A 20,993-nucleotide genomic window follows, 5' to 3' on the forward strand; every position below is an offset into this window, starting at 1 on the left:
TTCAGTACTACTCTCTGCTTAAGAAGCTACCATCTATCGTCCCAATTCACTATTATTAGGATGCAAGTGAAACTGAGGGTACGTTGATAGCATACTGTCATATCCCAGTTTGCTAATGGCAGGGGTACTATAGGTCAGTCTAACCTAGCTGGAGAGGTGCTTAACACTCAGTACAGGCTAGCACATGGTGTTTAGGGACACAATTAGTACACATTGGTAGATTTGTAGAATGCTCTGGAACATATCAGTGCTGGACACCCACCAATGGTACAGCTGTGGTAGTCTTCCTGTGACTCAAATAGGAGGGGATGCCACTGTTTAGGATGATGGTTCACAGTAAGATCTGTGCATGGAAACCTTCCCAGTACCATTGCAAAGTGCACACACTGGCGCTGGGTTCTGACAACATATCTGCATGTATTACAGCAAAAAGCCTACATTTGTCACAAGAAAATATGAATAAAGTGGAAGTCAAGACAGACATCTAGCCCTGCTAATTGGCACCTTACCTGTGACACCCCAGGTGTGCTTGTTTGCCTCCCAGATAGGTTTGCACTCCTACATACACACATATATAGTTTGAGATTTGGACTTACATGAACAAGTAGCCAGGGATGCTGTCTGGCACCGGGCAATCTGTGATAAGCACATACACACAGACATCTCTGACAAAGAGCGGCGAACACACAACATGGACTTTATTGAATATTTTTCATCAGTTTACATTCCACAACTGACAGTTTTATTTATCGGGTTTACCCTCCATGGGAAAAACACAGTTTTTATTCATTCAACAGACGGGCTTTCTCATTGAAGATGTATATGAACGGGGGAGGCATCCGGGAAGGAATACCACAGAGGCATATTTCAACATGTCCTCCATCCACTAGAACGTCTGTCCAATGCAAGATCGTCCATTTAAAGAGTCTTTTCATACACCCCCCTCTTCAATGTCCATCTTTTGTAGTCTTTGACGGGCTGAAGAATTGTATGGCCACGGCATGTTGTAGCTCCCACAATGGTCCCAGAGAAGAAGAAACAAGATGGAACCCTTGTGCATGAATGCCGTTCACCTGGGTGAGCCACTGTTAGGGAGATGCTGGAGGAGAGGAAAGAGAGAGGAAGGACCTCCACAGATGGGTGGAGAGCCCCTCGTGGTTAATGACTCCTGCAATGGAGCACCAGGAAACAAGAAGGGGGGTTGGGGGGAATTCCCAAGTTGTGCAGTTTTGAGCTCCAGGCACATGGCTGATGCTGTGGTGCAAGGAAGAGTCCAGAGAGAGGAATCTCCAGAGATGCTCCCTTTCCCACTGGGATCTGGTCTACTGTGATGGTACTAGGGGCAGGACAGAGGAGGAGGAATGGCCAGAGATGCTCCCTTTCCCACTGGGATCTGGTCTACTGTGATGGTACTAGGGGCAGGACAGAGGAGGAGGAATGGCCAGAGCTTTGCACTTTTGATATCATTGTTTGTCTCCTGACAAAAGGTATTAGGTAGAGAATTAAAGAAGGATTCTTTATGTCCACGTGCTGGCCCTCTAAGGTGGGTTACTGTAATTAGGCTAAGGAATGCCGGCAGCTGGGCATCGTTCCTCTGATTATCTGGATCCTGCGGCGGAGGGGTGGAGGGGCGGTTAGGTAGAGCTCTGGGGGGTTAGGTAGAGCTCAGAGGGGTGAATTGCAGAGAGTGTCAGCTGCTTCATGCAATGGTGACCAAGTCGAGGGCAGGGAAAGCAAACCAATGGATGGTCACTGTCCATCTTGAAGCGACGCTCCAGCAATGGTGGTAGGAAGAGTATAGAGCGCAGGTAACCCCATTAATGGGTGTCCTCTCTCAAACCTTAGGATTTCACAATTAGACCACATGAATACTGGAAATCCCACGGGCGCAGTTGCTATGGATTTGAGCGGCTCTATGGGTGCTGGTGGTGGGGAGAGGAGATGAAACTCCAATGACCCTATTACTCTGGATCTGATTAATATAATGGTATGATATTGGGGTCAGAGGAGAGAAAGCCCATGAAATTCCAATGCTCTGGTAATTTATTTGCTCTTTTTACTGCGCTAAAGGGAGGGAAAGAATCCCACGACTGATCTCCCTCTTGGTTTTGGTAATTGCAAAGCCATGCAATATTGAACCCTTATTTGTCCATTCCCTAGCACCATCGCAGGAGGCAGGCACTGATGGAGAGGAGACTTATAGCACCCTTTCAACTACTGCAAAGGCATGGAAGGATGCATAAGAGGTCCTTAGGAGGCCAGGTAATTGCAAAGTAGCCCTGATTAAATATGTGTTTGCCCATGGCTGGCTCTTCCTGAAGGGTCGGGCACGCACACATATTTGCCAATGCTCCATTTCCATCCATTTGATCAAGTAAGATAATTCTTGTTTTCAGAGTAAAGAAAGTCCCTCATTATACACATACGCATCATACACGTCCACTCATTGGACATCTCACACTTTCACAAGCCGTATTAGTTCAAGCAGATATTCTCAGGCATCTGGAACATGTCTAATGAATGGGACTTTAAAACCAGCACTGGTGGTGGAGAGCTTGTAGACCTAAGGCGTGCTTAGTGGAAGGTTTCTGGACATTCAGACTGGCTAAATGAAGGCTCCTTAAACATCTCTCCCGGGACGGGGGAAAGTGCCTGTGACATTCAATTCATTCCTAGATTAAGGTATCTTGGATTGCTCGACAGAGAATATGGAAAATGTTTTCAACATACATGTCTTGGCTAATTCAAGGACCGTAGACAGTGCTCGGCTTCGTGACCACAGTGTGCTGCTGTGGTACCTTGAACATGTTTGGGATGGGGACCTGGAATATCCATACCATGACAGAGGTGGGGTCCTGTAATTTCAGGCTCATGGTTGCAGTGGGTTACTAATGTATATGTGCCTTGGATGGTATGAGGTGCTGGGGTTCAGTTTCATGGTTGGAATAAGATGATTCAATAACTGTGCCATGGTTAATACAGGATGCTGGAGCTTCTATTTCTTAGTTTACATGGATTGCTGCTATGGTATCCGATACATGATTGTAGCTTTCAGGCCCCGGCTGTGAGGCAGACATGGCGTTTAATGGCACGCAAGCCTGAGCTTTGGTAGGCCTGAGCTGTGGACCCCTTAAATGCCATGGCCGCCCCCCAGCCGGGGAGTCAAAGCTATTCGCACCATGGGACTTCCCAGTGTGTGGATAGTTTTCATTTTTTTTCAGTCCGACACCAGATGTGCTCAGCGCAAGCACATCTCCCAGTGGACTGAATGAAAAGGTCAAAAAAATACCACCACCATTAAAATAGAAAAGGGACTGGGTCCCTTTTCAGATGACGGCGGCCATGTAAAACGGGTTGCAAAATGGCTGCCGTCATGCGATAAGCGATTTAGTCCATTTTCTATTTTTATGGCAGCCATTTTGATTGACTTTTTTTTCCACTGCGGGCGGTCAATGCACAATCACCCGGATTGTGATTGGTCAATCTGCTTTTCCCGGGTGTAAACAGTGCAGAATGCTGTAGTAGCTGCCTCTTGGTTGATAGGGGTGGTGGTGATACAGTATCATGCTTGGTATGCAGTGATAGAGTATCTGCTCATTGGTTGGTATATTGTGCTGAGTGATCTGCTTCATGGTTGGTATGATACTCTACAGAATGGTTGCCTATCTACATCATTATCTGGATTGGTTGCAGAATCATGATGAGGCGGGGTGCTGCAGCTTCTGCGTCGTGGTTGGTATGGGTGCTGGAGCTTTTGCACCTAGGTTGGGATGGGATACAGCAGGAGTTGCTGTACTATGGCTAGCATGTGTTGCTGAAGATCCTGCACCTGATTTGTTTGAGATGGGGTAGCTGGGAATCTGGACAAGGTGAGGCGTAAATGTTCCTTGACAGAAGGATGTATGTGGCCTTGGTCAGGAGGGGATTGGTGTAATATATTAGATGAACTTTGTCATGGTTATGTATTGCATTGTGGGTACCATCATGGCCGCGCCCCCTTTCCATGGGCCAGGATGGCAGCAAATAGGCGATAGGCAGGGACATTAGGGCAAGCTTCTGATTGGAATAGTGGTGCAAATCAGTCCTCACCAGTCTAGTACACCTTGGTAGACCTAGGGGTCTATGTGTGCAGGTTATGTCTGCCTGAAAGCCTGTAGTGTGCACAACATTACTAGATTGGAATGCTGTTATCACCAATTAGGATCACTATCCCTCTAGGGTGGGTCAACGACTGAGAGAGATTTTATTTCAAGTTATGATTTGTGTAAAATGTTCATAAACCTTACACCTCAGAAGCTTAACTGTGCATTTGAGCAACATTACATTTGACAAAAACCCACCAAGTGTCAGTTTCTAAAATGAAGCAAGAAGCACACCTCTTTATTCCGGTCATCCAGGATGCAGTCATCCAATGTACGAGGATGGGTTCTGTATAGAGCAGCACCACGTAGTGCAATTTCCAGGAGGGGAGGAGCTGTAATTAGTATCACAGCCACCACGACCCTCCACAAAGGTGATTTACATCCTGACACAGTGAACCTGCACTTTATTACTAAGCTGATGTTCCCTGAAAGGAACATATAGGGTCCAGAGGAGAGCCAGGCCCAGCCTTTTCCCAAAACAGGTCACTGTAACTTGAGCCGACAAACAGCCAGGCATAGCTAACATTAGCACACTACAATACAGGCTTCCAATCACCTGCAGCTTATGCATTTGTAGTCATTTTTACCTTGGGAACTTCACAGAAGCAATTGCCTTACTTTCCGAAAGCTCCAGTTGTTTTCTGGAGGCCATGTTGATATTACTGGAAGGAAGGCCATATCCGCAAAGCCGACCCTGGTTGAGAGAAAGGATCTGGCAGGGCCATTGCGCATTCATTGATGAGGAATTCAGGCAGGGAAATTGGAAAGTTTCCATGATTACGGTCCAGTGTGAGTGCTAAATTGCCCGACTAAGCTCTCGTTTCAGCCATGTGGCATTTTTGGTGTCAATCCAGGTGCTGGTTATGTAGATGTATTTTGGCGAACCTAGATAAGGAAACTGATGCCAAAGGGGTTGCTAGTAAATCCCACAACAGGTGGTGAGCAGTTTGTTGCATCTGGGAGAGAGGAAATCCTATTGTAAAGTGCAGTTATATGCTAAATGGATTATTTCCTCAGCCTGGCCAATTGCAGTCACGTGGTGGCCTAACCATCTTTTGTGAAACCTTGTTCATTCCAGCTCCACAATCAATTCCTGCCTTTTGATGGAGCACTAGTTTACCCATCACCAATGCTTCTGAATGGCTCTGTGCAGTTTTCATATTGTTATTATCAACAACGAGATCTTTAAGACAGAAAATGCAGGTGGGCGATGATCACCGATATTCCCTACTACTCCAAGACTACTTCCGTGTAAGCCTGTCTAAAAGGCCTGGAATTTTGGCCTTTGAGGAACACTCACACCCACATATGATGTGCAAGGAAATTGAATGCATTGCGTCTTGGATTAAAACTGACGTCCCGTGTCGCATATGCATTTGTCTGAGAGAGATAGTAGACATGGCTAATTGGTAACATACTATGGTCACTCTCTTCTAAATGTCGGGCATATGAGTAAACCCATTTTCCCAGACATGCATTGCAAAGATCTCCCTAAATGTATCTCTGATTTGCTGGAGAGACCCAATGACGCAAAGGACCTAGGAGCCGGATTCATGTCATCGGATGGGCCGAGGCGCAGCCATTTGTGGCTGCAGATCCTCTGGGATAGAATCCTACCCAACCGCTGCGGCCCCGGCAATATGTAATGATCTGATTTCCATGGAGACCATAATGCAACTGTGATGTCACTGTGAACCTAAAGACAATCCTCTTCCTCATCATGACCATTCTCATCATCCTTTGTTGTGTGCATAAACTCTACTCCAATAGAACAGATTTGATAGAGGAGGTGCAGAGCGAAGGAAAAGTAAGAAGGAAATGATGCTTGGGCGCTCAAAGTGAGGGTCACTTCAGAGGAATTCTTTACTGCCAATGCGGGCATTGCTTTTGTGATTATTTAAAAGATAAAAAATAAAAGACTAAGGGCCTCATTACACGGTAGGCTGTAACCATGGCGCTATTAGCGCCATGGTTGCCGCCGGTATTTTACCGTGTCCGCCTTGGTGGATGGCGGAATTACTGCCCTACTCCAAGGTGAGCGGGGGCGGTAATTCCCCATTCACCAAGGCACTTCCCCATTCCCATTTTTGCACCCATAGGGCATAATGGGAATGGGGAAGGCGCTAATTACGGTACCGCAAATTGCAGTACCGTAATTAGCACCAAGGTCCCTTTGCGGCACCCTACTTCAATGGCTGGTAAAACCAGTCGTTAAGGTTGGGTCCTGCAAAGGGAACTCGTAGTAAGGCGGTAAGAGTTTACTGGTACCGGTGCCCTTACTGGTACCGGTAAACCCTTACCGCCTACCGTGTAATGAGGCCCTAAATGGCTCCCTGACATTTTGACAAGCCTGACTACTGGAAAAAGAAGCAAAGAGAAAATACTTGTTATGTACTTATATGTCAGAGGATGTAGGTTAGTGCCCAGTCTGGCACAGTGATTTCATCTGTGTAGTAAGTAAGGGCAGTAGTACACCTTCCTATTTCCATAGAAGATACAAGTGGGATAATGAGGGACTAACACTGAGGTAAAAAGAAGATGGACAAGATGGCACTGGAAGTAGTGGCAACATCTCACCACTTTGCCGGTTAAGAAGTGATAAGTAAAGGTCAAGTTGCTAAAAGGTAAGAATCTTAACATTGCCCAGGACAACACAACTCTAACCAGAGTAGTGAAATTGTAGACCAGGTTATTCTAGAAAGAGGGCCTCCCAACTAGGCCTCCCCTTTCACAGACCTCCCATGCAACCTCACTACTTGAAGGCAGTAGGAGAGCCAGGTAGCACATTGGATTAGCAATGCACAAGACTTTCAATGGATGGTCCTACAGTTGCTCGGTGTTCTAGATTCTCCTCTTATTTATATGTAACCTCTCTCATTTTCGTTCAAGCAGTTCTAAAGAAATTCAACTGCTTGTTTGGGCAAATCTATCTTCCATACTGTAACCTGGCAGAAGCTGGAATGGTCACCGACAATTAGGTCCATAGCGGTACTCTTCCTTGTAATGCTTTCCACAAGCAACTGCTGAGGATTCCCCTTATTGACCAACAGGCACGCCTTTTCCACAGTCATACCCGCCATACACACAACAACCTCACCGCCACATTTCCCCAGTCAAACGTGTCTCACATCTCTGCCACAGTCATGCCTGCACGCATCATACCTGCCCCAAATACACGTCTTCCCCAGCACTAGACGTAACTCAGCATCTCCTTAGTATTCTTTACCCACAATTACACATGCTAGAGAATCATGCTTTCCCCAACACTACATCTGCCCACAATTACATCTGTCCTACACAAGAGCCTGTTTCAAAACAATGCCTGTCCACAGGAACAGTTGCCCTACAACATCATTTCCACTGCATAACCTCTCCGGCAGTAGGCCATATTTAACCCCCATTACACACAGCCATGGTCCTCAGCCATACCAGTCCCAGAGCTAGACGGAGTTACAGCAACAACTAAGCCACAGGAACATCTAATCTACTGCCACACATACCCTACAGCCACCCCTACACCAAAGTCAGACTTTCCACATAACTAGACCTGCCCATCAGCCATAGCTGCCCAATGGGGACATGTACCCACTGTCATGCCCATCCCTCAATACACCTCCTAGACGGTCTCGACTAGCTCAAAACACCACCCACTCCACAGCCACCCCGCCTCACAGCCAAACCTGACCACCAAACATAGTTGTCCAAGAAATTGCCACGAGCTACAACTGCCCCTTTACCATATCGGTGTTCTCCACGCATGCCTACATCTAGAGGACATCCTTAACATCCCCAATGCTGAAGGTGTCTCCTCAGCATGCTGGTGGCTTGGGAGTTATCACCGGTGTGTTTGCAGTCTGGGGATTAACCACAGCATGGTGAGCTCCTGCAGGAATCCTAACCCCCTCATTCTTATCCTCAGCTGGCATGAGCTTTATGGTTTTCCTCTGTAAGTATGAGGTCTCGGGGCTACCCTCAGACTTCTCCTCTCTCCCTCTTCTTACAAGCTTGGTTTACCCATTGGTGGCAGCCACCATGGGTTGTGATGCCGCCATCTGGATACAAATGTTTTTTTTTTCAATCATAGTTATGAACTGGAGTTTATGTTGGAGTCTCAGAAAGATGAAGTCAACATCTCCAGGAAAGGGGTGACATGGTACAGGTCGCGAGGGAGTGGAGCCTGGAATCTCCCGCTGACATGGGGATCCGGGATTCCTCCCAGCACTTGTTTCAGGCTGCAATCCAGTTTTAACCTGTTCCTCGCTTGCGCTTGCTCGTCCTGTCCTCAGCACACTGTACCGTTCTCAGGCCGCGCTTTGCTGGGGCAGTTGGTCCGCGGCACAGGGTGGATGGAGGGAGCAAGGGTGCAGAAAAAGCCCGAAATAAGGGTCAGGCCCAACCCACCCCAAGCGCTGAACATGGACCAGCCATAGCCGTGACTGATGTCATCTGGGAGTTCGTAGATGTAACGCGGGTATCGGGACAGGTCGAAATTGATTCCTGCCACGCAGGTGCACAGTGAGATGATGCAGAAGGTCCCTGCAGAGAGAGAAACAATATTCAGAATTAGTGATGTGTCTAGGGACCTTTTCCTCATCCCAAACACTCCCCCTACAAGCATGGCAGGTCCAAGGCATGTCAGAGTACATCGGCCAAATCAGAAAAATAAGACAGGCCTCTATGGGCCTCCAAGGTCCTACTTCTGTGCCACTTGCCTTTCCAATCCCAACATCAGATGGTACAAACAGTTTACATATACAATCACAGACTTAACACCTGTGCCTATGAAAACATCTCCTGATATATGCCACGATTTGCAGATTGTACATCAAAAATAACACCATGCGAAAAATTCAAGTTTTTGTCCGATACTATACGCACAGAGGATGATCCGGGAAGAGTCTGGGATTGGCAGCTCAAGAGATGTATTGGGGAGAGTGGAGGGATGCAGAGAGTTCTTGCAGGGGGCGGGCGGCCGTACATGGTGATTGCTCGAGAAGGAGGAGGACAGAACTCAGACACTGCTCAGGATGGAGGACAAGGCCCTCAGGGGGTCATGCTCAATGTGTAGTAGAGTAAAATATCATGCATAAAAGGCATGTGTAGGCACTTTCTGCATTATGTTGACACCACTCCACATTTTCATGTATTTGTATTGTAGAGAGGGGGCATAGAACAGAATTTCCGTTTCCGCCATCCCCATCCTCTCTGCCGCACAAATACTCCTGCTTTCATGCAGCCATTTTCATGCTGGAGCCAATGCTGTGGAGTCCTATTTACACCAGCAAAAAGCAGACAGTTTTTATAGGAATCCACAGTAAATGCTGACTGCCAGGTGTAAATGAGAGGTGGCATTTCCCTAATGTTTACCGCAAAGTGCAAAAGAAGGTCCAACGGTGATTTTGTCTCCTTTTTACACCTACCCTTTGCATTTCCTAGTGCAAAGGACAAACACTGCATAGTGGGACCTGTTTGCACCCAAGTTCGGACTTCACAATTCACCGGGTCGCTTGCGCACTTTCAACAGTTAAGTCCTTGTTGCCTTGTATCGTCTCAGGTCTGCTATACACACGTCTGGCGAATGCTAGCCGGACGACAGGCAGGGACGTGTGTATAGCAAGCGACCAGTGATCACAATTCCCCAAGTAATTTGGCAGCTGCGAGCGCGGTTTGCTAGTATGCTGGCCGGACACAGTCAGGGATGCATGCATAGCAGACCCGACAGGACAAAAAGGCAACAGGAATTGATGTGGAAAATCTGGTCACCTAATTAAATCAAGAGAGCTCATGCACAATATCAGAATTAGATACTGTGCCTTGAAAAAGACCGATTTGGTCGAAACACGTGTCGGCAACCACAGTATTCACCATGGAATAAACACTGAGATCATATAGTGTTATTTTGTCTCATTATATTGTGTCTATGCCAGCGCTTGTCCATGGAACATATCTAGTATCTTTACTGTTACTTTTAGGTAGGGGTAACCTACAGTTCCATAGACTGCAGCTGTCAATGAATTTCTACACATCTGTAGCAACAGAGCACTTCTTCCTGGTCACCCCAAACAGATATGCAGAGAACAGTAAGATGCCAAAGAGATGTGCCACAAACGAGGTAATGCCACACACCGCAAAAAGGGCACATCTCCCGAGACCAGGCATGTGAGGTATCTAGCGCTCTATTATTAATAGCAGTATCTCATGTAGGTGTCCCCAGTGTGGCTGAAGGCATTTTTGAATGAGATAGCCCTTTTAGCTGCCTGGCTGAGGGAGTTCGGGAGATATGTCTATCTGAGAACCCACATTTATGTCATTGCAATGACCCTTCTCAGATGGGCGGGAGGGTGGGATAAAGACAGTAGGCTGCGGGAGGGACTGGCATGCAGCGCTGTCCTATGTATGGGCAGGCACATCTTAAGGAAATGCTTGGCTATAAGCACATATGAAGGGGCGGGGCAGACATACTAAAATGCCTCTCATCTTTATGTTTTTGTTGTTTACATTTTTCATTGCTTTCTCATGGGTCTGTTGCACGCACACGCTGGCATCCTGTGATGAAATCACTACTGCTCTACAGGAGTATAGGGTGAGTAGTGGTTACCGCCTGCTCCTCCCCACACTACTACTAAACCTGCAGTAATTCCAATCATAAAGGTGAAACAGGCACAGCCAGAAAGGTATACCTCCTTCACGTTGTGTGTTAGGGCAGGCAGAGGACAGTCTATGGGCCTCATTATACGGAAGGCGGTGAGCCATGGCGCTATTAGCGCCATGGCTCATGCCGGTAACCTTGCCAAGGTTGGAGGGGCGGTAAATCCCCCTTCCGCCATTGCCCTTCCCCATTCCCATTTCTGCCCCATAGGGCTCTATGGGAATGGGGAAGGCGCTAATTACGGCACCACAATTTTGCGGTGCCGTAATTAGCTCCGAGGTCCCTTAGCGGGTTGGTTTGTAACGCCTGCAAAAAGCAGGCGTTAAAGCACCAACCCGCTAAGGGACCTCGTAGTAAGGCGGTAATGGTTAACGGCCACCGTTACCATTAACGGTGGCCGTTAACCATTACTGCCTTCCGTGTAATGAGGCCCTATATCTTCCGGAGGGTTGAGGGCTGATAAAAGTAGCAACACAAACAACTTAAGTATCAAGAATAAAGGTTCTATCAAAATGTGGACTTTTAATTGAACAAAAAAATGCAAACAAAATAATCATAAAACACTTAGACAACCCACCCCTGTAAACGAACATAAAGAATGCAGAATTCTATGAAAAGGGCACTCTCTGTAGATGAGCTGGGATGCTCAGGAACACGATTGGTTCAATGTGACTGTTCAAAGGATGTGTCTTGAAGAACAAGGTAAACTAGGAGTGCTTAAAAATCACCACGGTCCCAAAAAATGGACCATGGAAACAGGCCCTCTTTACCGTGCTGTATGTTCTTTACTTTGGGTCTCTACAGTGTTGAGTTTGGGTTTCAGCATTGAGAGTTTGGGAACTTGCCGGCAGCAGTGTTGAGTCATGGAGTGGTGGCTTTGGGACAACGATTCAGTGCTGTTCAGCAGCAGCATTAGCATTGGATTGTGGGTAGAGGAAGCTGGGGACGTCAGGGAATATTGGGTCGGCGGGGCTGGAAGGCTTGGTGGCCTAGGTTGCACAGAAGCCTTTGGTGGTGAGCAGGCACAGTTGCCTCAGCATGGCTTTGGGGTACTGCAGCGGGGTTGGCTAGAAGCTGGAAGAAGCTGTTGAGCAGGCAGCAGTGTTGAACTAGGAAAGCTATATGTCTCGACACGTCTCCAATGCATAGATGGCTGAGTTTCAGTGCTGAGATGTGGAGGCAGTCTAGCATCGAGGTCAAGGATGACACCCATGGTTCCCTTGCAACAGCTTGGATGGTGTCAAACACGTGTCCATGCCGTATGGAAATGCAGGGAGAAGTCTAATTGATTCTGTGGTTGCTGAGAGACCCAGGTAGCTTGGTAAGCAACAACACGTGATCCTTCAGGTTTCAGAGAAGTGAAAAGGAGCCTGGTTCTAGTGCAGCCAGTATAGAGGCCTGGGTCCAGCAGTAGTTGCCCCCACTGTTGCCCCTGGATGGGCAGGGGTCAGACCTTGCTTCTGCTTTGGATGCCATCTGTCCTCATCTTATTTGCAGTGGACTTTGGAATGGACTACGCGCCCAACAGCCATCAAAAAGTGTGTCTTTCTTCTCTTGACCGTCCAAAAATGAATATACAAAATTAGGGGATGCACCTCTCCTTTTAAAGGGAAAATGTCTCAGTGATTGTTCCAAAGCAAGCCTGCCACAATGGGTCCAATCCAGCTTGTTGTAACGAGTGCCCTTTGATTTATGATATACCCAGAGTACCTTGCCTGCAGGAAATGGAAGGAGCGGGAAAAGGAAGAGAGCCCTCACAGAAATCAATATGGCAGAACTCTTCTCTCAACACACCTTCCCTCCCTGCTACTCCACTCATTCCTATGTCTGCTAACTTCAAAGGGACTCTAGTGGTAAGCGCCCCGGTGTTGTCGAACGGAAAATCATATCGTGCCTCCTGTATTGTATGAATATATGTATATTGGCCAACGCCAAGCTGCTTACAAACTGCTTGCGAAGAAATCCGCATGGCAAGGTCTTGACCTTACATCAGTTTAAACTGCCATTTTAGGTCTATCTGCCATTTTAGGTCCTTTTGCAGGACCCTTTTGCAGGACCCGGACCTGGTACCCGGTATAGGGGTAGTCATGCCGCTTTTAGCGGCATGGTTACCTCCATACTCGTAATGAGGACCTATGTATTTACAGCACTCAACCCCACAGGGGGACACCATTCAGAAGGTACGAGTGTGTGGATTGATGGAGACAGAAAGTCTTTTTTCGCTGCAGCTTTAAGGGAGACATGCACTTTAATCAGGAACCACAGAGAGCTCCATTAACCAGAGAGACCCTTTGATCCACAACAGATAGGAAGATTGGTGGGACTTAGCATTACATGCTTTCACCCCTTTACCTTTTCTGCTGCAAAGCACTTTGGTTATGACCTCATGCATACAGGAGATTGTTGGTGGGGACCCAGGATTGATTCATTAAGGTAGGCCTAGCATACACCTATCACTGTGGTCCATTTGGCTTTAAAAGAGGGCTGAGCCCGTCTTTTGGGGAGATCATGTGAAGACTTTTCAAGGACTAATAAGAAGAACTAATTTGGACCCCGGCTTAAGGTACAGTCTGCCTTAGAGCTATTGCCAGTAAAGGAAGCCCAGGCTTTCCAAAGAGGGAAGCTAGATCCCTCCCCTAAACATTTTACAGAGAACAGAAGGATATACTCAATCCACAGGACCCTCCAGCAGCTCCAGAACGGCACACATCCCGCCCTGCTAGGCTCTGCAGCAAGCTTCCTAAGCGGGAAGGGCCAGAGGGTCTCTGAACCAAACTAAGGACATGGCAGCTGCCTGCCACACTAGTTCCTCAGCTTTGGTGCGTTTGCCTTAATGGATGACACGAGCCCAGTGAAGATGCAAGGAGGAGTGCATCGTCAAGCATCTATTGACGTCCACCTTAAAAGACATTTTCGAGCCCCCAAGGACAGGAACTGCCGTATCTGTGGAAGAACCGAATTCCTGGAGACCACCAGACACGTCCTTACTGCATGTCCCAAATTGGGACTGTGTACTTGTGCATGCTGGGAAAGCTGGTGCATAGCTTTGATGCTATCACCGGAGACTCTTTCTGGGACTACTGTCTCAATACAGACACCATCTCATCTCAGCTTGCCCTGTTCAGAGTTTGGACACATGTGAAGGTTCTCCTGTTGAATTAATTCCTCAAGAGATCGGACATAGCACTTCCACTTGTGCTATCCCAGCTCTATCTCCTCCGACATTGGGTAAAACATTACAGCTTGGAACATAGGTCTTGCACCTTGCTTTGTCAGGTAACCAGTTAGCCTGAGGACAGGCCTATATAACGGTCCCGGACAGCTTGGATGCTGTGGACCACTGGGGGGATGACCCATTAACATCCACATTAACATCCACATTAACTGTGTATCCACTGTATATTATTTTAGTTAGCCCCAGTATTTAATTCAATTCTTAACTCATAACTTTTAATGTGGCAATAAGCCATGAGACTGCGGCCAATACCGGCCCAGGTAATGCCCCCGGGGCCGTAGTTACAGGCCCGAGCGTAGCGAGGATCTTAACGAAGCCCTGGGGGCATGACCACGGGTGGTATTGGCTCGCAGTCGAGGGGCTTATTGCCATTAGTACCCCGGCCCGTTAGACCGGGGTACTAATTGCTTTTTTTTCTGTTCCGAAACACGTTTCGGAACAGAAAAAAAAACAAACAAAAAAAGGCAAAAAAAATGGCCACCGGGAAAGGGAAAACTTAGTCCGTTTTCCCTTTCCATGGCGGCCATCGGGAGTGGGCGCGCTGGGAACACTCTGTTCACAGCGCGTCCGCTCCCGAGAAAAGAAGAAAAAAGAAGGTAAGTGGGGTGGGGAAGAAAAAAAAAAAAACGTACCGCGGTCTCCGGCGGGGAACGATGGAAGCCTCCAGCCACTCCGAGTCTCCACACGGATGGAGGTTTCCATCGTCCCCCGCCGGAGACTGTGAGATAGAAGGTAAGTGGGGTGGGAGGAGGAAAGGGGAAAAAAATGTATAACCTGAGTCCCCGGTGGGGGACGAGGGAAGCCTCCAGCCATGGGGAGGCTCGGAGCGGGATTGCCCCGTTTTGAGCCTCCTCATTGGCTGTGGGGCTGCCACGCCCCTCGCCGGAAACAGAGTAGCCGGCACGCATGGCGTAAAAGGGAATACCGTGTGGTATGGCTCGCAAATGAGCCAATCACCACGCTGTATTCCCATTGCGCCGCGCGTGCCGGGTACTAATTTGTGTTATATTCTACCCTTTTACTGCATGCTTGTACCTTTATCATCTCAATGGTTTGTGATATAGGTGAGTATTTTTTAATGTTTTGTTTCGCTGTTATGTTTGTGTAAAGTTCAAATTTGGACTAAATCACAATAAACTTATTATTATATAAAAGACATTTTCGAGACAGTCGAGCCCCTCGAACTGCAACTGACTGCATCGCTGACTGTTGTTATTCCCCAGTCGCTAGCACTGTCTGAGACACCTTGACCAGTGCTTCTGACTCATCGAAGAGCACTGAGACAATGATTCCTGACCCCGAGACACCATGTACGCCAGCCTCGCTCACCAAACTGTCTGCAGCCCGATACCCACAGGGTATCCAGTCATAATTTCGAATACAATATATTCGAAAGTAAAAATGTCGAAAATATTTAGTCGAAAAACAAAAATGTCGAAAAACAAAAATGTCGACTTTTTTTCGACTTTTTTCGATTTTATGTGTTAATAATAAATATTTTATTAAACTTTTTTTTAAAAATAATTAAAGGTATTTCCATGGGGGGTGGGGGTGATGGGGAGGATGGGGGGGGGGGTTGGGGATAGGGGTTTGGGATGGTTTTTTAAATAATTAATTAATTATTTAATATTATATTAAAGATTTTTTTTAAATAATTAAAGGTATATCTATGGGGGGTGGGGGGGATGGGGAGGAGGGGGGGGTTGGGGTAGGGGTTTGGGATGGGGGGGTTAGGGGGGACCCCCCCCATAATAAATGTTACTATCTGGGTAATCAAAAAAAAAAGAGTTTTTTGGGTTTTCAATTTTTTTTTCGACATTTTCTTTCGAAATTATGACTTTTCCTCTTATATGTATGTTTTTTCGACTTTTTTACATTCGACATTTTTTTTTCGACATTTTTGCTATTCGACATTATGTTTTCGACTTTTTGACTATAAACCTACCCACAGCTGTCTCCCATCTGTTGCAGAAGCTACAAGACACCCTGATACCGACTCAACCCTGTCAAACACCAAGAATCTCTACAGCACAAGGTACATTGTGGTTCGGTCCCCTGGTCCTTCTCCAAAGGCCCCTAGTGACATTCTATGACCCATTGCTCCCTTTGTGTTGAAACCAAGTATCCTTGAACTATTGAGATTAATTACTTTACTGACTACCCTCCTGTCTGTGCATCCCATTTTCTTCTCTTGAAACTGTCTGTCCTCTGCATTCCTTTACAGGGTGGGTTGTATTTTGTAGTGTGGTAGAACTGTCTGTTGTGATAATAATAAAGTAGATATTTGTATACAACCTTGACTGGACAGTCTCTTTTATCATTGGGCAATAATTGTATTATCGCTGTGTTGCAACTAACCAACGATCCACGACTTTGCGGATATAAGCCTGCTGTTCCATCCACGTTACCAAAATTAGACAAGGAGATTTATAATTGACTTGTGTTTCCAATCTGTTCGGGTCCCTTCTGGTGTACTAGAGGTGTGGGACTGATTTATGGTTTAGAAACCGATGTTCATCCCTGGAACACTGGTGCCCCGGAAGTTGATTTGTAGAACTGGCTACAGCAAAAGCGCATACATGCTATAATTATGGCATGCAGCATTTATAAATGGGGAGTCTGATTAGCAGAACTCCCTTTCAGAAACAGAATCACCTGCATCATTTTAAGTTAACCAAAATCAAAGCAGCTCAGGCTAACCTGACCTTACCAGATGGCAATTTTGTCACACATCCAGATGGTGTAGATTGAATATCATAGTGCCAACACAGTATTGAATATGTATTTGACTTCCTAGTGGTAACTGTAACTGCCTTCTCATATGTAGCCTCATTACATGTTTGGTGGAAATGGTAAAAGGCTCACATTTTAGAAATCTTCTATTTGTTTTTGGCACATTTTGCTGGCACTTTACACCACCATATGTGGCCAAAACCATTGAAACAAAGAAAAGAGATTAAGGGAGTTGAAAATTACAATATCTGGTTGGCATGATAACTGGCAGAGCTATGGCATGAATTGGAAAAAGGACAATATGCTGTTTTCTCTTCCTTAGGGCCAGTCAAAGCAATGAGGGCATGTTTTACAATAATTGTTCCAACCAGGAGTTCAGTTAGAAAGCACATGCTTTCATCTTTTTGGGCCTCCCAGCGAACCGTCCTTTGCCTTGTGCCCAGCACTGTCCTCGTTTCCAGCCCTGCACCCCCATTCACGACCATTTATTCTCCAGCCTGTGCATTCTCCTACCTTGTGAGTGCTGCCCCTCTCCTTGCCTTCCTCTTTGACCTTCATCGCCTAAAAACATCAGCAGCATACTCAACTATGTACAAAGAAAGGGGGGAAGGCGAGGCGCGCACTCCAGTTCCGAGTCAAATATACCTGGTAACTGGGTTAAATCCCAAAAATGAACAAGTATTAACAGGGTTGAATCCCATTTGCTGCAGTTCAGTTGCTCTGTTCTTCTCCTCCAAGTGGTTTCTTGTCACAAACAATCATCAGGGAGGCTGTATTATTATTCTATCATCAGACGCCTGCCAATGGGCCAAGGAATCAGTGATTGATTTTTGCCAAGAGGCCATATTTCCATATATGGTTGTGCAATGCATACTGCCTTTTTGAGAGTATTCCTGAAGTGCACGGCTTTATTCTGAGGTCGATTTGTAGTGTTGCAAGAATAGACTCGAGGCACACTTTCAATATGTGTATGGTTCAATTGTAGGAAACCACGAGGACTCTACGAGACTCCAGATCAACTCCTGAGAAATGACACGCATACCGGTCAGTGGTGTTATTCACACATTGTGGACGCGGGACAAGGGATGAGCGTGCCAGTCTCTGTGTGCGCTGCGTATCAGGGAGATTCACGTGCATTGGCACACAACGGACAAGGTTGTCCCCATTCTTGCCCTAAGGGTTCAGAGAGTCAGATCCTCCAAGCCCTGCAATGAAGACACCAGCGTTGATCTTGACCCCAGGCTGGCAGCACCAGCGCGGGTTGCTGGAAGAGTGTTCTGATTCACCCACATGCGTTATGGCAGCTCGTGCATTTGTCTGTAGACATTCTGAGGAAAGTCTCGGCATTCTAAGAAATGAGGATGCATGCAATGGTTAGGATATTGAATGCATGTGATTGTGTGTATGTACGTGGGAAAGGGAGAGGGGGCCGCTGGCATATATTTGTGCCTGGCCTTGATTTCATGTGTGTTTCAGTATTTTTGTAAGTGTTGTCTCTTTGTCAGTTGTTTGTGGTGCATGGCTTGTTGACTGCTTATGGCATCCTTCCCAAAGCCTTCATCTCTGCTCCTGGCATATTGACTTGTGAGGATCTGACTGGTTATTTCTTCCACCGACATGGACCCGGGTGCAGGAAATAGTACTGCCTGGCTGCTGGCATTGAGAGTGTTCACTGATGCCGAACTCTCCATCTGACTCGCGGTGCCCACAGAGCTGTGACGGCTCACACTCACAGTCTCCTTGTCCAAAAGCCGGAAGCAGCACTTCACTTCTGCCATGACCCCTACGGCACATACAGCGACAACAAAATGGCGGTTGAAACAAAACTATTAATATGAACATAGGGGGAGTCCTAGAGAGACCTCAATCTGCACCCAGTGTGAAAACCGAGAAAAATAAAACGAGCTGATCTTTCTCCTGCACTGTCAATGGCACAGGGATGTCAGAGAAACAAAATGTGTTAAGCAGTTGGAGAAGGGAACGGAGTAGAAGTGAAAAAGAAAAATTGAGTTAGAACACAAAAATAGGACCAAGGTAGCTGGCAGATATGTTAGAACCTGGCCCCCAGCTATACAAAAAATGCAGTGTCAATAATATCTACCATTTACACAGGGACATCATTTCAGCAAAATGCCAGGGGTAGCAGAAGTGACATCACACGACTCTTGACCTCTCATGACATCACATGAAGTGATGACATTTCACCCCATCCCGAAGTGACATAATGAAAAGTGATGTAACACAACCTTTCATCCCTTGACAAAACAGGAAGTGGCATCACATAGCATTGCTCCTAAGTACACTATGAAAAATATGGTTACGATATCACTCTAATGTGATATACATTTCATACAAGAATGGATCACCATATGTATCATTAATATCAGTGTGTATAGGCCCATATTACCAAATTAGTGTGAATGCAGGCAGACGTCCATGACCAAATGATAATGATGTGTAATTATATAGCAGTTACGCGTGAGCGCTTTATACAGAACAAATATACATGCAATATCACACAACCTGTGTTGCTACTCATTGATCGACCTCAGAAAGATGAAAGGCTGAGTTGAGGTATTTAAAAACAGACTAAATCAGTGACTCACCCCCTGAAGTCTAGCAATTATTGTATAGAATTCCAGAAAGACAAAGTATTTGTTTTTCCTGTTCTTTCTTATTTAGGGTCACTGCTGAAACACTTTTTTCAAGAGGCCTGAACAAGAAGCCACCCACTCCAGAAACAAGGAGCCACATGGCACTGCTCACAGCCCCAGAGCTTATATTTAAAGTTGTTTTGTTTTTTTGTTGTGGTAGCAAGGGAGACATCAGGGTTCACAAGTGCAACCCCTGGCGACCCCCAAATGACGTCCCTGCATTTACACTTGTGTGCATGTGTGTGTTTGTGTCAGAACTGAAAGGTACTAATACAGCAATGCTGCTGTTTTGCCGAATGATTACATGTCCTGCCTGCATTAACTTTAGCAACACTGCTATACGGTTTCATGACAATAACATTCAGACGAATTTGTAAATATATGCAGGATGATATTGACACAGGGTTGGCGATGGCATGGGCAGATAACTGGCTACTGACTCGCTTTTGAAATCGGGGTGCACAGGGGGGTTTCTGCTCGGACCACGTTTCGGTACACACATATCTCTGTGGCTAAGGGAGAGGGTTTGGCCTTAGTCGTCTGTTGCAGGGCTCATGCTGCACCCAGCAGTACGGTGGATAAACTCCCAGAATGGCTGTATTCACCACCTCAACAGTCCTTCTGCTCTCCATCCCTTGTGGAGGCCTTGGAGACGTGTGGCGCATGCAAATGACCTCATTAAAACACACTGCACTGTCCCCAAGGAGAATGCTGGCAGAGGCAGAGTGTGGTGGAACCAACACTAATGCAAATATGGAGCCTCAAAAACACACACACACACACGTATATATACATTCATAAATACAGAAAGCTGCCACACAAACTCATAAGACCCTAATGCATAGACAGCAAGTCAAACACACTCAGGCCTGTGTGTGTACACACACACACACCGCCCCCCTTCCCCCCCACCCGTCACGAGGAGGGTACAGGGGGGGCAAACTGCCTGGGCCTCCCGCTGGCTGGTGGCCTCGCTGCACCCTCTACTAAGCAGAAGGCAGCACAGTCCTCCCGTGTCCTTTTATTCACACACGGGACTGTGCTGCCCCTGCAATGATTTTGCTGTTTATTGCGAAGCCGTTTGTCTCTGCGACAAACAGCAAAATAATGGGAGACAGCGGGGCTCAGAATTAAGCACTGCTGCCTCCCATTATTCAGCTGACAACGTGGACATGCTGCATGACAAGAGAGGACTCCTCTCCTGTCAGTTAGTGTCTTCACGTTGCTCAGCGTGACCACGCTGACTAATGGGAAAGGAGTTCTCTCTCCTGTCAGGCAGCACATCTACGTGTCAGCCGCGTGGATGCTTCGGAAGGGTGCATGGAGGTAAGGTAAGTGTTTTTTATTTTAAAATAAATGTGTATTTAAATTAAATTAGTACGTATATGTGTATGAACGCATGCATGCCTGTTGGTGTTAATGTTTGTGTCAATGCTGTGTTTGGTTTTATGTATGCATGCATGCAAGGAGTTGTGTAACTGGTGGATGAATGCATGGGTGAAAGTGTTTTATGTGAGTGTGTGTTTAGCCCCACCTCTAAATGTAGCCACCCTGGGGGCCACTTCATTGAGGGGTGGGTT

The 20,993-nt window shown here is 46.7% G+C and overlaps 1 protein-coding gene across 1 annotated transcript in view; it reads right to left on the minus strand.

Moving 5' to 3' along the window:
• Nucleotides 1-677: 677 nt before the first annotated feature.
• The window catches only part of TMEM178B (transmembrane protein 178B), a 987,899-nt gene continuing 967,583 nt past the window's right edge, over nt 678-20,993 (minus strand). The window contains exon 4 of the mRNA XM_069628799.1: nt 678-8,678. Coding sequence (XP_069484900.1) covers nt 8,425-8,678 — 254 coding nt within the window. The 3' untranslated portion in view covers nt 678-8,424. The remainder of the gene's footprint in view (nt 8,679-20,993) is intronic.

The sequence above is a fragment of the Ambystoma mexicanum genome, chromosome 12 (genome assembly GCF_040938575.1).
Source record: "Ambystoma mexicanum isolate Mex_15411 chromosome 12, UKY_AmexF1_1, whole genome shotgun sequence".
Classification (NCBI taxonomy): domain Eukaryota; kingdom Metazoa; phylum Chordata; class Amphibia; order Caudata; family Ambystomatidae; genus Ambystoma; species Ambystoma mexicanum.